This window comes from Suncus etruscus, chromosome 11 (assembly GCF_024139225.1).
Source record: "Suncus etruscus isolate mSunEtr1 chromosome 11, mSunEtr1.pri.cur, whole genome shotgun sequence".
In the NCBI taxonomy this organism is placed as follows: Eukaryota; Metazoa; Chordata; class Mammalia; order Eulipotyphla; family Soricidae; genus Suncus; species Suncus etruscus.
In genome coordinates, this window is record NC_064858.1 from 93,579,483 (window position 1) to 93,596,903 (window position 17,421).

Here is a 17,421-nt window from a genome sequence, read left to right on the forward strand (position 1 = left end):
TATATATCCTATCAGAACATAAATTTTTGGAGGGGGGTTCCCAGTTACATACTTGGAACCCTGGGGCCGGTCTTGGTGATACTTGCCCAGCTATGTGGACATCAAAGGGTCCTGCATTTGAAGGGACAGAGCCACACTAGGTGTTACACAGGGTTTATTCCTGGCTCTGCCCTCAGGGATCACTCCTGGTGGGGCTTGAGCCACCATAGGAATGGCCAAAGATCAAATTTGGGTCAGTCATGTGCAAGGCAAGCTCCATATCTATATACTTTATATATATATATATATATATATATATATACTTTTGCTCCAGTTCCTCTGGGTACTTCCTTAAGTGACTGGGTCTGGTAATGTGGTACTTCTGGGCCTATCAATGCTGAACTAGAACAAGAGCTATGTTTCCAGAATTTAAATAGTTAAACAATTCTATTTGGTGGGGGGGACATCCAGTGACGCTCAGGGGTTACTTCTGGCTATGTGTTCAGAAATGGCTCCTGGCTTGGGGGACCATATGGGATGCGGGGGGATCAAACCGTGGTCTCTCCAGGCTAGGGAGGGCAAAGCAGACGCCTTACCCCTTGTGCCACCGCTCCGGCCCTAACATTTCTATTTTTGTAAGTCATTCTTTTTTCCACTCTTAGGCCACATCTGACAGGGCTTGAGAATCACTTCTGGCAGTGCTGGGGAACCACGTGGTGCTGAGGACAGAACATGGGGTTCCAATACAATCTAACAGTTCATTACCTATCTCTTCACACGCTATTTCTTTTTTCTTTTTGGCTTTGTTTTTGGGTCACACCCAGCAGCGCTCAGGGGTTCCTCCTGGCTCTACTCTCAGAAATTGCTCATGGCAGGCTCGGGGACCATATAGGATGCTGGGATTCGAACTACCGTCCTTCTGCATGCAAGGCAAACACCCTATCTTCATGCTATCTCTCCGGCCTCACAAGTTATTTCAACCAGAAATATTTTCCTCAAACACTTCTTGAATACTCAGAAAGTTCTGGGTAATTTGTTCTCCTTGAATGAACATTAAAACAAATTATTCAAATTATTTGACCTACATTTTTCTTTGTTGGGGGGCATTTTGAGGGGATGATCTGGAGTGATGCCACAGCACCATGCAAGGCTTTGCTTCCTGCTCTATCTCTCTGACCCCTTTTTTTCTGCAGTGCATCAAACTCAGGACTTTACATATGCAAGTGTTGCCCTCAAGCATTGAACTACATCCCTAAACCTAAGCAAAATATTTTTTGGTTTTGCGTCCCACCTACCAGTGCTCAGGACTTACTCCTGGCTCTGTGTTCAGGGATGTTACTGCTGATGTGTTGTGAGAACTTGTGGTGATGGAAATGGAACCTAGAGCTCCAAGCATTTTTCCATGTACCTTGTACATGGATCTTTTTATTTGGGGGGAGGGCATACCTGCCAGTGTTCAGGACTGACTTCTGTCTCTGGATCATTCTTGGCAAAGCTCAGGAGACTATATGGTATGCCAGGGACCAAACCCAGGTGGCTATGTGCAAGGCAAACACCCTCCCTTGTACTATCACTGACCTTCTAATTGTTTTTTTGTTTTTGTTTTTGGGCCACACCTGGCTATGCGCTCAGAAATCGATCCTGGCTTGGGGGACCATCTGGAACACCGGGGGATTGAACCACGGTTCCTCCGAGGTTAGCCGTGTGCAAGGCAAACGCCCTACCACTTGCGCCAATGCTCCGGCCCCATAATTGGATTTTAAATTAGGATTGTTAGTGAAATAATGGACAGAATTGATACCAATGAAGAAAAAGCCTTTCGTAAAAGAAAAACGTGTGAAACATTATGGAACTGGAAACCCTGGTTTCTCATTATTTAGTAGCTGTGTGACTTGGAAAATAGATTTCAATGTTGCAGGATCCAAAAAAATGAGCTATATAGTTCTAAGGCCTCACTCAGAAGTTGTTATGAATCACTCAGGGGAATGCACAGCTTTGCACACGGCATGGTTTGTATGAGTAAATGCTCAAGAAGATAGTGCAGACCTGTCAGTCTTCTTTTTGTTTGGGTACAAAGAAGAATGACTCACGAGCCAGCTCTCTCCTCCCCTGTCATTTTTTTTTTTTTTTTTTTTTTTTTGTTTTTTGGGCTGCACCCAGTGGTGCTCAGGGGTTACTCCTGGCTGTCTGCTCAGAAACAGCTCCTGGCAGGCATGGGGGACCATATGGGACACCGGGATTCGAACCAACCACCTTTGGTCCTGGATCGGCTGCTTGCAAGGCAACACCGCTGTGCTATCTCTCCGGGCCCTCCCCTGTCATCTTTGGTCCAGCTCTCCCTCCCAGGAGTGCACAAATGAGTTTGGTGAAGAACTAACCAAGCAAAGGGTCTGAAAGAGTTTCTGGGGCCCTGGGTTCAGCAGAAAGCAGGTCTCAATGCCACAGAACACACAGACCTTGCCAAGTGACACTTCAGCCCTGGTTCTATCCTCAGCATGATGCTCGGCTCCTCCAATGTCTCAGTCATACTAACTTATCATGTTCAGGAAATACCTCTCAAATTCCAGCTGTTGTGGGTGTAAAATAAGCATACATTACTTATTTTGAAAATTAAAGGAGATAATGCAAGGAAGCTTAACCTTTTATTTATTTATTTATTTATTTATTTATTTATTTATTTATTTATTTATGTACTTTTGGTGTGTGCATGCAAGGCAAGTGTTCTACCCACTGAAATATGTCTCTGGCCTTAAGATAGGTCAGCCTTTAAGGGTGAAAAATGTTCTTTCCCATCACCTCTTTTTTTTTTTCTTTTTCTCCTAGAAGGAAACCTCTCCTAAAAAACCTGCTTACCATAGTAGTGAGGCAGCTAAGCAGCTTGGCCACAAACCTTGTAGTCAGGATTCCAGTCAGGAAATTACTGTGATTTAAATCAATTCAGTAACAGTAAGGTGTAAATAATTAACACCCAGAGGTGGCTGGAAGAAGGATTGTCTGGCTGGAAGGTTTGCAGTAAATACGTGTATTTTTGCTTGTTTCTTTGTGTGTGTTTATTTTTTTTAAACTTTATTGATTGATTGGTTTTTGGGCCACACCCAGCAGTACTTAGAGGTCACTCCTGGCTCTGCATTCATAAATCGCTCATGGCAGGCTGGGGGACCATATGAGTGCTGGGAATCGAACCGGGGAAATCGAACCTCCCCAGATCTGCCTCATGCAAGGCAAATGCCTTACCACTGTACTATCTCTTCGGCCCCCAAATATGTGTTTTTTGGAGGGAGGGTATTCTTCAACACCCCCCAATCACTTAAACCGTGCCTTGTGAAATTTGAAAGCAGGCCGTGGGAGGATCTATGTGCAAGGCATGTTTAGGAAACACTCCAGCTGTCAAACCACACTGACCTTTGAGATCCTAGTGACCTTGGCCGGACGCCTCTGGGCGGGGACCCACCAGCTAGAGAGCAGGCGGGGCAGGAGAGGCCCGAAGCGCCCATGCAGGACCAGAGGGGAGTTTTCGTTGGAATGGACCCGACCCGGGAGCGAGCCTCCCGGGGGGCTCCTCCCCGCTAACTCCGATCCCCGCAGTGCCCAATCTCATTGCCCCCAGTAGGACCCCCGGGAGCGGGGCGGGCAGAAAGTCGAACCCTCGAGCGCCGGGCTAGTTCTGGGAGGCCAACTGAACCCCGCTATAGCGCCCCCCGACTGGGTCTCGAACCCGGCTAGTCCGGGCGCCGCTGCTAAGACCACCCGGGGGAGAGCAGCGCGGCTGCGAGGGGCCTGACCGTGCCTACCTAAGGCGCGTGGGGGGCGTGTCCCCGAGCCCAGGTGGGCCTGCCTAGCTGGCTAGCTCCCTAGTGGGCGTGGCTAGAGCCAGATGGGTGTGTCCAGAAAGCCCGTGGACGAATCCCGAGCTCCGGAGGGCGTGTCTAGGGCCCTATGGGCGAGGCCCATGCCTCCGGCGGGCGTGTCCAGAGACCCCCGGTGGGAATGTTCAACTATTCGGAGGCGTGTCCAGATATCCAGATGGGCGTGGTCAGAACTAGGACGGGCGTGTCCAGAGGCTTACATGGGCGTGGTCTGAGCGGCAATGGGCGTGTCCCGCCGGAGGCGGGGCGGGCTCAGCTGCGGGACGCTCTAGAGCCTGGGCCGAACCCCATGCCGGCGCATCTCAAACTCCCGGTGGGCGTGGCCAGATTCTCCAATGGGCGTGACAGAAAACCAGGAGGCGTGGCCAAAGCACCGATGGGCGTGTCCAGGAACGGATGGGGCGTATCCAGAGCTCCAGAGGGCGTGGCCAGAAAGCCGAGATGGGCGTGCCAGGAACCTCGGTGGGCGTGTCCAGAACCCGATGGGCGTGTCCCGAGCCCGGGGCGGGGCGGGGCGGGGCGGGGCGCGTCTGCCGGAGCGGTCCGGGAGTCGGGAGCCGGGAGCCGGGCCGGGCGGACGGGCGGGCGGCTCTCGCAGGGGCGTCCGCGGCGAGCCGAGCGGGGATCGGCGATCGGGCGGGCGGGCCCCCCGGGCGGCAGCATGAGCAGCGGCTACAGCAGCCTGGAGGAGGACGCCGAGGACTTCTTCTTCACGGCGCGCACCTCCTTCTTCCGCAGGGCGCCCCCGCCCAAGCCCCGCGCCGGACCGGCGGTGAGTGTCGCTGATGGGGCGCTGTGCAGTCGGGCCCGGCTTGCAGCAAACTGCACCCGGGACGGAGAGCAGGAAGGAAGGAGGGAGGGAGGAAGGGCGGGAAGGAGGGCGCCCGATCGCAGCGACACCCCCAGAGCCCCCCGGACAATCGGGGGGAAGAAGTGTCATTCCTGGGCGCGAGTTGGCTCCTGGCTCCTGGCTCCTGGGCTTTGGGGGCCGAGCCCGGCTTTGCTTCCTTTTTTGGAGGAAGCGCGCCCCGGCTGGCTGCACTCGGGTGGGAAAGGGAAGAGGGAGTTGCATCTTTAATTAATTTACTTATGCATTTATTTATGTGTTTGTTTATTTTTGCTTTTGGGGGGGTCACACCCGGCGGCGCTCAGGGGTTCCTCCTGGCTCTGCACTCAGAAATCGCTCCTGGCAGGCTCGGTGGGGGGGAACCCTATGTATGGGATGCCGGGATCCGAACCACCGTCCTTCTGCATGCAAGGCAATTGCCCTACTTCCATGCTGTCTCTCCGGCCCCATAAATGCAAAGTTTTTCCTAATTTAGGGCATTCCCATTCGCACTCGGGCCGCCTCCGCCCCGGAGGCCCTGTCCTGGAACGAATTGGCACTTTTTGCAAACCAAGTGGCTCTTGCCTGAGGCCCTATTCCCCCCCCCCCCTTTTTTTTTTTTTTACTGGGGAACTTCAGCCTAGACGTCCGGAAAATCGTTCGGGCCGGATGGATGATGACTTGGGGGAGGGCAGAGGTGGGGACGGCGGCGTCCCGGGTCGTGATTTCCTCGCTAGACCTTTCAAGTTGATGGGACCGTTTTTTCTGAGGTCAAATTTCTTGCCAGCCTTTGGAAAGTTCTGGTTCTTTTTTCCATTTTTTTTGCAAACCTCATTAGCTTCCAAAGAAAGAAGATTGGGGGGGGGGGGAGCAAAATTAAGGAACCAGGTAGGGGATCATCCAGACTAAAGTGCCTGGTCTTGCTTGTTTTGTTTTTGCATTTTAATATTATATATATATATATATATATATTATATTAAATGATTTTTCTTGTGACCAAAGTGAATTACAAATCTTTCACAGTAATATTTGCACCGCTAGTGGCATTGAATCAGGGATAGTCCACCCACCAGTGTTGTCCTTCCTTCCAACCCTGTTCCCAGTGCCCCCTTTCTTTGTCCCCCCCCCCCCCTGGACTGCTAGAATGACTCGCCCCTCTGTGAATAGCTTGTTGAAGATTGGGTATCAATTCTGTTGTCGTTGACTTGGGGTTTGGTGTTGAAACCGGTCTTGTTGAGCCTGGGCTGCAGCAACAAATCCTGGCCCACTGCACGACCTAGCAGCACATTTTTGATGGAGGAGCCATTTGGGCATCTTAGCTTTTTTTTTTTTTAGACAGCTAACTTCAGGCTGGCTAGTATTTTTTCCTTCTCTAAAGACCCTTATAATCAGTCCCTTGGTGGAAGCTCACCCTCCTGATGGTTGCCTCAAGTCCCCCTCCCAAAATATTCACATTAGGGCTTCATATTAGGGGGATGGGAGGGGGCTGGCATTATAAACAAGTGATCTTTCCTTTTGGGGTTCATCCCTTGTGATGCTTAAGGGCTGCTCCTGCCTTTGAAGTGACCCCTGGCGGTGTATGGGGGGGGGGAACCGTGTGGTGCCTGGGATTGAAATAAGGTTAATTAACCCCAGTTCTGTCTCTTGGCCCAGTCTCCCTTACGGACAGACTTTGTGTTTGTGTGTGTGTTTAAAAACATATTTTTGTTTGTTTTTAGTTTGGGCCACACCCAGTGCTCAGAATTTACTCCTGGCTTCCTGGCTTGACACTCCGAGATCAAGTCTGGTGGCAGCTCAGGGATAGAACCTAGGTCAGCCACATGCATATTACATATTTCTTCTGCCATAGTACAGGGTATATATTTTTTGAGTTAAAATTTTATTTTTGGGGGCCGGAGAGATAGCATGGAGGTAAGGCGTTTGTTTGCCTTGCATACAGAAGGTCGATGGTTCGAATCCCGGCATCCCATATGGTCCCCTGAGCCTGCCAGGAGCAATTTCTGAGCATAGAGCCAGAAGTAACCCCTGAGCTCTGCCAGGTATGACCCCCCCAAAAATTATTTTTGCCTTTTGGGCCACACCAAGGGGCACTCAGCTTACTCCTGGCTGTGTGCCCAGGGCCTATACTCTTGATAAGGGATGTGGGAGATGGAACCCAGGTCAGCCACATGCAAGTCAAATGCTCTACCTACTACATTCTTTGTTTTAGCACCAGTACAGGAGACTTTATTTTCTGGGGTGATGTCAGGGATTGAACCTCATCCTTAAGACTCAGCGTTCTACTGCTGGACTATATCTGTCTGCCCCCCCCCCCCCAGCCCTTTCTGAATTTTATACAGGATTCTTTATATAGGAATGATGAACTCAGTGGCTAATCGAGCTCTGGCCTCTTTTCCCTGCAGTGAGATCTGGGGGTGGAATAAAAAAAAAAAGCCCCATCACTCACAAGATGATTTAGGCAATCATCCTCTACCCTTAGGGGCGTCAGAAGTCTTCCTTCATATAAGAAAATTGTTTCTGAGTCACTCAGAAAATTCCAAAGTGGGTGTCTGTAAGTGTGAAAGAGGACCAAGGCATCTTTCTTCTATAAATCACTATCTTACAGATGTGGAATTTAGAAGTTCCAGATAACTCTTCCCCCAATCTGTTTGTGTAAATTGCCTTTCCTTGTGCTTTCACTTTGTTTTTCTTTCTCTTGGTTTCCCCCCTCCTCCACTTCTGCAGCTGTTCCAACTCATGACACTTTGACTAGAGCTTGCCAGAGAGGTTGGTGCAGGCTTGAAGTCTGACTGTTCCAAAGATGGTAGAATCTCCGAAACACATGATGGTTTGGGGATTCTCTAGGTGTGAGATATCCCTTCACAGGGGTCCAAGTATGCAGGTTAGAATTGTATGGAAGTGCTCTAGTCTTTACATTGAAAAAGCATCAATGTGTTTGGGAGTTAAGTGCATCCACTGTATGTAACACTCAGTATCTAGTGCACATATTACTTGCATGCTATTTGTTTTTGGTTTTGGGGGGGGCCACACCTACAGTTGGCAGTGCTCAGAGATCACTTCTAGCAGGGCTCTGGGACCATATTGGGTGCCTGATATTGAACCCCCATCAGCTGCATGCCAGGCAAGGGCCCTACCTGCTGTACTATGGATCACTCTGACCTCTCTTGTTACTTTGCATCTAGGATTTCGCAAACATCATTTTAAAATACCAGAACACTCAGACTTGGTGTGTTCGGTTTTTCTTTTAAGTTTCTGAGCATATAACCTGGGCCTCAATCTTAAAATGTATCTGCATTCTGACTAACTAACCACCCATGTCCTAGGACCTACTTCTTTGAAATTTTTCTGATATATCTCTCTTTTTCTCAAAGACATGCAGGCTATTGAGTTACAGGATTTATTTGCATGTATTTATTTGTGTTCCCCCCCCCCCCCCCTTTTTGGGCTTCACCCAGCGGTACTCAGGGCTTACTCCTTGCTCTGTCTGCACTTAGGAATCACAAAGGTATGCAAGGATCAATCCTGGGTCTGCTGTGTGCAAGGCAAGCAGCATACCTGCAGTATTATCTCTCCAGCCCCTATTATTTTTTTTTTAAGTTTTTTTCTTTTTTTTTAATCACACCCAGTGGTAATTAGGGCTACTTCCTTCTAAATGAGCTCGTTATCTAGGGATGGCTCAGGGACCCTGAAGCGTAGGGATCAAAATGGGGCCTCCAATAATCATTTGCTCCTGCCCTTTGAACTCTGTCCTGACCTGAGTGGACATTTTGGTTCATTTAAAGAAGCATGGAGTGAGCCTGTTGAATTCCTTGCATGATTTGTGAGTTAAGGAAATGAAATGCACAGTAAATTAAAACAATAAAATTAGATAGGTTGTTTCATTTTATGACACTGTATTGTAAGAGTAAAATAAGCACTTCAGGGAATGGAGGCATAGTACAGTACATAGGGCACTTTCCTTGCATGTGGCTGACCAGGGATCTATCCCCGGCACCACATATGGTCCTTTGAGCCACCACCAGAAATGATCTCTGAGTGCAAAGCCAAGAATAAGCCCTGAACCCAACCTGGTACGGCCCAGAAAAAAAGAAAATTAATTCTCTTAATAGATTGTTAGGGTTTTCAGTGTATTTCCCTCCACTTTTTTTTTTTTTTCTTTCAGTCCTTGGGATTGAACTTATGTTTCCTGCATGCAAGGCATATACTTTACTGTTGAGTCACATTCCTGCCCCTTAATCTACCCCATTTTAAGCTTCTCTAAAGAATCTTTTGAACATTAATGACGAAAGATAAGGTCTCTTTAGATGATTTGCCTGAAGGCCTATACTTAGGGGAAAGGCGGAAACCCATTTTCCTGCTCATTTTCCATCCATTTTTGTTGCTTCTCAAGCTGGAAATGTAATTCAATATAAGTTTTTGTTTTGTTTTGTTTTGATTTTGGATCACAGTGGACAGGGCTTACTCCTGGCTTCCTGTTTTGGTCACTCCTGGCAGGGCTCAGGGGATCTATGGCGAGTTGGGGATGAATCCAGGTTTTTTGAGTACAAGGCAAATGTCTCATCTGCTGCACTGTCACTCTACCCCTCAATTCACTTAAAATTTTGATGTTTTAGGGCCATATCTGGCTGTTCTTTCTACCTCAGGGGGTCATTCCTGGCCAGTGCTTAGGGGACCATGCAGACTGTGGAGCAAAGCCACACCTTGTGCATGTGAAACATTGGCTCTAGCCTGTTGAATTATCTCCCCAATGTGTTTTTCTAAGGAGTGCGCCTAAAAATAATTTAAAAAAATGAGACTTTCTCTTTGCCAGTATGAACGTTTATATAAGCCTGACTTCTTTATTTTTAAATTCCCTCACTTCATTTTTAGCTGTGACGCTTGCAGGGAGTCACACATCACTTTGTGGTGCTCATATGCTGGGCCAAGTTGCTGCTGGCTGTGGTTTTGGACTCCTTCAACCTTTTCGGTTGGGTTTGCACTCTTCAGTTGCAGTGTGTGCATATATATATATATATATATATATATATATATATATATATATATATATATATATATATATATATATATATCCCTGGCTGTGGTTTGGCAGAAAATTGAAACAAATTTATGTTACCAGGGATGATGGACAAGCTAGTCTGCCCATGATGGGGTTTGGTGCATGTGGTGACCCCTGGATTGAATTCATCACCCTATGCTTTCTAAGTTAGGCATTTCTTTAAAATCTGCCTCTGGGTGCTAAATTATTCTTACTACAGTATTTGTAATTTGTCCATATGAATTTACTTTGCTCTGTCGGGCATACCCAAGCCTGTGAATGGTTCTATAACTTATACATACGGTACCTTTTCTGATTACCAAACCCAAACAAGCCACCTATAAAGGCAATCCATTTAGACTTCCAAGAGTAGAAATGACTTAATATGATGAATATAGCCTACTAGAGCACCTCTTAGTTCATAACTTAGATTATTGTATTTTTTTCCCTGAGCTTTGATAGCAAATAGGAAGTAATAAGGAAATATAGACACTTTGGGGGTATTTTTGGATGTTTGTTTTGGTATTGGACTCTACTTGATGCTGGGGATTGAACCTGAACCTCTGGCTTGAAAAGTCCATTGAGCTACCTCTCTGGCCCAAGATTACTGTTTTTGATTTAGAAATAAAATAGTCAAGGCCTGAGTCCTCTTTGAAGTGACCCCTGAACACAGTCTGGTATGGACCAAAAACCACCCCCTCACCCCCCAAAAAAGAATAGTCAAGAAGTATTAAAAACCTTGTAATTCTCTTGTGAACCATATACACTATAAAAAATTAACAGGAATTGTTTTTTTTTTTTTTTTGTGGTTTTTGTTTTGTTTTGTTTTGTTTTTTGGGCCACACCCGGCGTTGCTCAGGGGTTACTCCTGGCTGTCTGCTCAGAAATAGCTCCTGGCAGGCACGGGGGACCATATGGGACACCTGGATTCGAACCAACCACCTTTGGTCCTGGATCGGCTACTTGCAAGGCAAACGCTGCTGTTCTATCTCTCCGGGCCCTAGAGGAATTGTTTTATAAAACAACTTCTAAGATTCTATAGTGGTCTTAAGTTTATTGTAAGCCCTTTTCCCTTATAACTTAAATAATCTTGAAGGCTATTTGTTCAAAATTAGAAGTTATGCCCCACGTCATTTTAGTCTGTGTTTTTCTAAGAACTTTTGATGGTAGAATGAGAAAATAACTGTTTACAACATCAAAGTTCCTGTGGTTGTACTAACTTTTAATCTTGGTTCTATTGAATATAAACATTCCTATCAGTCCTTTCGTCTGGGTCATGGTAATGTGCACATTATATCTCTGAGAAGTTATCTTATACCATATTAATCCCTTAGTATGTTGTGTTTATGTGATCAGAACTCATAGGCTTAATGTCTTTACTGAACTTTAAAATATAATTAGCCGTCAACCTTGGCTTTTATTTTTTTTGTCGTTCACAAACCTAGGACTGACTTCAAACATACCAGGCAAATGTTCTACCACTGGGTCACATTTTTCTGCCCTAGCCACTAATCTTACATATGACCAGTACACACTTCATATCTGCATTGGAAAACTTGGTATTATTTGGAAAGCAGTGATATAAAACATGTATGAAAAGAAAAGCTACAAATACATGATAACGTGGTTATTGTTTTGTAGACTTTCTTTGGCAAGACAGTGCATGTCAGATTGTAAACATTCATTTTCTAGGAAGTGACCAGATGCTTTTCAGAATGGCCCGATGACCATCAGCACTTTTGTTTTATTTTGTTTTGTCTTTGGGTCACACCCGGCATTACTCAGGGGTTACTCTTGGCTCTATGCTCAGAAATCTCTCCTGGCAGGCTTGGGGGACCATATGGGATGCCAGGATTCGAACTAACGTCCTTCTGTATGCAAGGCAAATGCCCTACCTCCATGCTATCTTTCCGGGCCCGACCATCAGCTCTTAACATTCCCTCACATTGGCATGTGCTCACCCCTAATTCCACAGCAGATAGCTATCTTTGAATAAAAGACCCCCCCCCCCCCTCTTTCAGATGTGCTTTTCACCTCTGATGTTTACTTCCAGTGCAACTCAGGCCTTTTTAGAAAGGATGGTGAAGACAGAAGCCCATCCATTATTGGAAATTTGTAACTATAGGAATAACAGAAGCAGGTCCTTGAATAATGCCGTTTCATTTTAGTATGGCGATGGGATTTCTTTTTCTTCAGGTTATAATGAAATTAAATTGAACAAAACTTTATGCAAATTGGGCCTGGAGAAATAGTACGGGGGATTGGGCATTTTGCTGACACCCCAGAAGGTCTCCTGCACCCTCCCAGAGTGATCCCTGATTGCAGAGCCAGGAGTAAGCCCTGAACACAATCCAGAGTGCCCCCCACCCCCCAAAAAGAAACCCCCCACGAAAACAGAACAAAACAACAGCTAGCTTTGTGGAATCTAAGTTGAACACACCAAAAAAAAAAAAAAAAAAAGGTCTTTCTGTGATGGTGCATGCAGAGCAGCTGTTCCTGTAGGACCTAGCTTGGATGGTGTAGCCTGTTCGCATCCTGCCTTTTTGGGGAGCTGGTATGCATCGCCTGGGGGAGGGAGGGTCACTCTGGGAGACCATCTGCCTGTGCTATGCTGTGCTCTGTTTCCAGCTCCAAGCTCTGGTGGTGGCCTGACAGCAATTGTTGAATATGCATTGCCCAGTGGGAGGATTTCACTTTGGCTAAGCAAATATTACCTTTGTTACAAGGCCCTGGACTCTGATGCAACAACTTAAAAATATCTTTTCTTTTCTTGTTTGTTTTTGAGCCACACCTGGCCCGCATGCGCTCTAGCCCTTTAAGTTCTCTTTGAGGCTAGCTGTAGGGAACTGCTTTTAGATGAAGCTGTCTTGTCGGTTCTTTTGGGATCCACATTAGTCCATCGTCACCAAAGCTTGACCTGAAGTTATTTCCCTAATTTTCCTTTATTTCTGTCGCCTGTCAAAAGTCTTTCTGAATTATCAGGGCTAAGAAGGCATACTGCTTTGCCTCTTATTTTTCTCATTTCCTTCCTTCCTTCCTTCCTTCCTTCCTTCCTTCCTTCCTTCCTTCCTTCCTTCCTTCCTTCCTTCCTTCCTTCCTTCCTTCCTTCCTTCCTTCTCTATTTATTTATTTATTTTTGGTTTTTGGGCTACACCGGGTGATGCTCAGGGGTCACTCCTGGCTCTGCGCTTAGAAATTGTACCTGGCTTGGGGGATCGAACTGCAGTCGGTTCTAGGCTAGCATGGGCAAGGTAGACACCTTACCGCTTTTGCCACCGCCTCGGCTCCTATTTTTGGGGGGAGACATTTTTTTTTTTTTTTTTAGTTTTTTTGGGTCACACCCGGCAGCACTCAGTGGTTACTCCTGCAGGGCTCTACACTCAGAAATCGCTCCTAGCAAGCTCAGGGGACCATATGGGATGCCAGGATTCGAACCACCGTCCTGCATGCAAGGCAAACACCCTGCCTCCATGCTAATTTTTTTGTTTGTTTTGTTTTGTTTTTGGGCCACACCCAGCGGTGCTCAGGGGTTACTCCTGACTGTCTGCTAAGAAATAGCTCCTGGCAGGCACGGGGGACCTTATGGGACACTGGGATTTGATTTTGTTTTTGTTTTTTGGGCTACACCCAGCGGTGCTCAGGGGTTACTCCTGGCTGTCTGCTCAGAAATAGCTCCTGGCAGGCACTGGGGCCATATGGGACACCGGGATTCGAACCAACCACCTTTGGTCCTGGATCAGCTGCTTGCAAGGCAAACACAGCTGTGCTATCTCTCCCGGGCCGACACTGGGATTTGAACCAACCACCTTTGGTCCTGGATCGGCTGCTTGCAAGGCAAACGCCGCTGTGCTATCTCTCCCGGGCCCGACACTGGGATTTGAACCAACCACCTTTGGTCCTGGATCGGCTGCTTGCAAGGCAAACGCCGCTGTGCTATTTCTCCGGGCCCGTCCATGCTATTTTTTTTAATTTATTAAAAGAAAATGTATTATATAGTTGCTATAATTGATCATAATACATTTGTTTCAGGATGACAGAAAGTGAAGTTATTAAAAAAATAGAAGGAAAATAGAGAATTTTAATAAAAAGGATGGAAAAAGAAGGGTAGAGAGTTCATTAGTAGTTATATTCATGAAAATTATTGTCCTGTTCTATTTTAATTAAAATTTGTTGATTTTTATGGGGGGCACATGTAATGGTGCTCAATGCTTACTTACACTTGGTTCTGAGCTCAGAGATCACTCTTAGTGGGGGATCACATGGGGTACCAGGGAATTGAACCTCAGTTGGCAGCATGCAAGGCAAGCTTTCTCCCTCCCTTTAAAAAAAAAAATGGCATGGGGCCGGGAGGGTGGCGCTAGAGGTAAGGTGTCTGCCTTGCAAGCGCTAGCATAGGACGGACCTCGGTTTGATTCCCGGCATCCCATATGGTCCCCCCAAGCCAGGGGCAATTTCTGAGCGCATAGCCAGGAGTAACCCCTGAGCTCAAACGGGTGTGGCCCAAAAACCAAAACCAAAACCAAAACAAAAAAAATGGCAGAAACTAGCATTATACTGAGCATAAAATAAATGCTCCTTTCTTATGAGGTGCTTGAATGTATACTTTCTTATTTGGATGGAAATTCTAATACTTGCTACTGTTACTTTTCATTTAGGTGGGGGTACCCAGCCGTGGTCATCGCTCTGGTCTCTTTGCTTGGGCACCTGGGGGCTGTAGCTCCATGCAAGGAAAATAAAAAACCCTTAACCTTTAACCTCTGTTGTTTCCAGCCCTTATATCTTACATTTTTGGGGGGGAGGGTCGTGTTTGGTTTTGTATGGGTTACACCAGGTGATGTCAGGATTTGCTTTTGGTTCTGTGCTCAGGGATCATTTCTGGTGGTGCTTGGAGGGGACTATATGGGGTTTTGGAAATTGAACCCAGCAGCTTGGTTGCATACAAGGCAAAAGCCCTACCTTCTGTACTGCTGCTTCAGCCCTGCTGTTACTTTGATACACAAATTACACCAATTCCCCCTCTTCTCTCAACTAGATCATAAAACTTCACAGCAAGTCATTTAAAAAATGACCTGGGAGGGCCAGAGAGATAATACAGCAGCTAGGACACTTGCTCTGCACGGAACTGACCTGAATTTAATCCCCAGCACCATATATGGCCCCCTGAGCATTGCCTGGAATAAGCCCTGAATACTGCCTGGTGTGGGCCAAAAAACAGAAACAACAAAAACAAAAACCAAAAAATGTCCAGGGGTCGGTTGGAAGATACAACAAGATCTTAGCTTGGTGTGGGACACTGTTTTTCATGTGTGAGGTCCAGGTTCCCTGAATACCACCGAGAGTTACCCCTGAACACTGCTGGTATAATCCAAAATCTAAAATGAAAAAAAAAACTTCAATTATGTAGCAGTGTGGTAAAGAGCATTCCTTGCAGATATTTAAGGCCCTAAGTTCAAATCCTGGCACCAATATTGAAAAAAATTCAAGAAGGGACCATGATGGGCCCAGTTGGTGATGTCTACTATTACTAGTTATGTATAATTCATATGGTATACTTCCCCCTTATTTTAAGAAAGGTCATCACAAAACAAAAACTCAAACAAAAACAAAAAACTGGGGTCGGAGCGACAGCACAGCGGTATGGTGTTTATCTTGCACGAGGCTGCCCAGGACGGTCTTGGGTTCGATCCCTGGTATCCCATATGGTCCCCAAGGCAGGATAGATTTCTGAGCACATAGCCAGGAATAACTCCTGTGCATCACTGGGTGTGGCCCCAAAACCAAAACATAAAAAATAAATAAAAAAGGAAAGGTCATCATTCAAACACACACATATTTTCACTCAACAATTTATTGTCTGGTCTATTATAAACATGTCAAATTTTCCTAATTCTTGGACAATGAACAAAAAACGTTACCAGTTTTCTTCAGTATCTATATATTTGGGGAGGGGGCACACCCAGCGGTGCTCAGGGGTTACAACAACTCCTGACTCTGCACTCACAAATTGCTCCTGGCAGGCTCTGGAAACCATATGGGATGCTGGGGATCAAACCTGGATGTCATATGGGTGTCCTGGATTGGCTGTGTGCAAGGCAAACGCCCTGCCACTGTGCTATCACTTCAGCCCCTTATTCAGTATATTTTTAAAGGTGTATCAAGGGGCTGAAGAGATTGTACAGTGGCTAGGGAAGGTTCTTGCCTTGCACATGGCTTCTTGGGTTTGGTTCCCAGTACCATATTTAGTCTCTCAGCACTGTCAAGAGTGATCATCCAGGAGTATGCCTTGAGTACCACTGGATGTTGCACCCCCCACCCCCCCCCGAAAAGAACCACTGCCCCAAAACAACCTCCCCGAAACCAGTTGTATTAAATAAACTATTTAATTTTCCTTGAAGAGCTTGCAAGGAAACTTGTGAGTGTTTTCATAGTTACATAGAAACACACTTGTTGCATAAAGTATTTTAACATTGCACATTTATTTATTTTATTTCTTTGCGATAGTGCTCAGAGACTACTTCTAGATTATTCCCTAGGGAACCATGAGGTTCAAGGGTTCGAATGTGAGCCTTCATGCAGACCTGTACTCCAGTCCTTTACGCTGTCTTCCCCATTCCTCTTATTTCTACTTAAATAGCCCTTGTAAGTCTGTGTTCCAACAGAAATCTTTTTTTTTTTTTTTTTTTTTGGTTTTTGGGCCACACCCGGTGTTGCTCAGGGGTTACTCCTGGCTATCTGCTCAGAAATAGCTCCTGGCAGGCACGGGGGACCATATGGGAAACCGGGATTCGAACCAACCACCTTTGGTCCTGGATCAGCAGCTTGCAAGGTAAACGCCGCTGTGCTATCTCTCCGGGCCCTCCAACAGAAATCTTATCATCCTTAAGAATATCTCATGCATTACACAGTTTATGCCTCCTTCCAGAATTTACTGTCTTTTGATTGCGATCAGTTTTGGCTGTGTTTCTTCTTTTATGGGGGAGAAAGGGAGGTTGAGCCATATGTCATATCTAGCACTGTTCAGGCATAATCCTGGCTCTGCCCTAGGAGCTCAAGAGGTGCTGGGGTGGTGGTGGAGAGATACACGGTGGTAGGGCATTTGCCTTGCATGCAGCAAATCCAGAATGGATGGTGGTTCAAATCCCGACATCCCATATGGTCCCCCAAGCCTGCCAGGAGCGATTTCTGATCTCATAAAAAAAAAAAAAAAAGAATGGAGTTCTTGGGGGACCATGTGATGTCGAGCATCAAACTGGGGTCAGCTAGATGCAAGCAAGCCCCTTAACTCCATCCAGTACAGTCTTCCTAACCCTCTAGGGTTGATTCTGGTTTGACTCTCAGTGTCTAATCAGTTTTTATTTACCTTATTTACCTTATTTGGGGGGTGCTGGGGTAGAACCTGAGGCCTCTGGCATGCCAGGCATGCATTACCACTCTTCGAGCTATATTCCTGGCTTGTTTACATAAAATTTTTTTTTCTTCAGTGAACAGGGCAGAAATGTGCTAGGAAGAATATCAGAGGCCAGAAAAGAAGGATCACAATGTGAAGCCCATGTCAAAATACTGATTTCTAAAATAGAAGTGACCATTCCAGACCATTCTGCATGATAATTCTTAATCACTTGTTAGCAAGCCCTTGAAATGTATCTAGCCTGAGTTTTGAGAGGTGGTCATACCCGCTGGTACTCAGGGCTTACTTCTGACTCTGTCCTTGAATG

General features: G+C 46.3%; 1 protein-coding gene across 1 annotated transcript in view; it reads left to right on the forward strand.

The window, feature by feature from the left end:
* The first annotated feature begins 4,499 nt into the window (after positions 1 to 4,499).
* RASSF3 (Ras association domain family member 3) overlaps positions 4,500 to 17,421 on the forward strand; it is a 96,098-nt gene continuing 83,176 nt past the window's right edge. Inside the window, exon 1 of the mRNA XM_049782772.1 lies at positions 4,500 to 4,617. Coding sequence (XP_049638729.1) covers positions 4,507 to 4,617 — 111 coding nt within the window. The 5' untranslated portion in view covers positions 4,500 to 4,506. The remainder of the gene's footprint in view (positions 4,618 to 17,421) is intronic.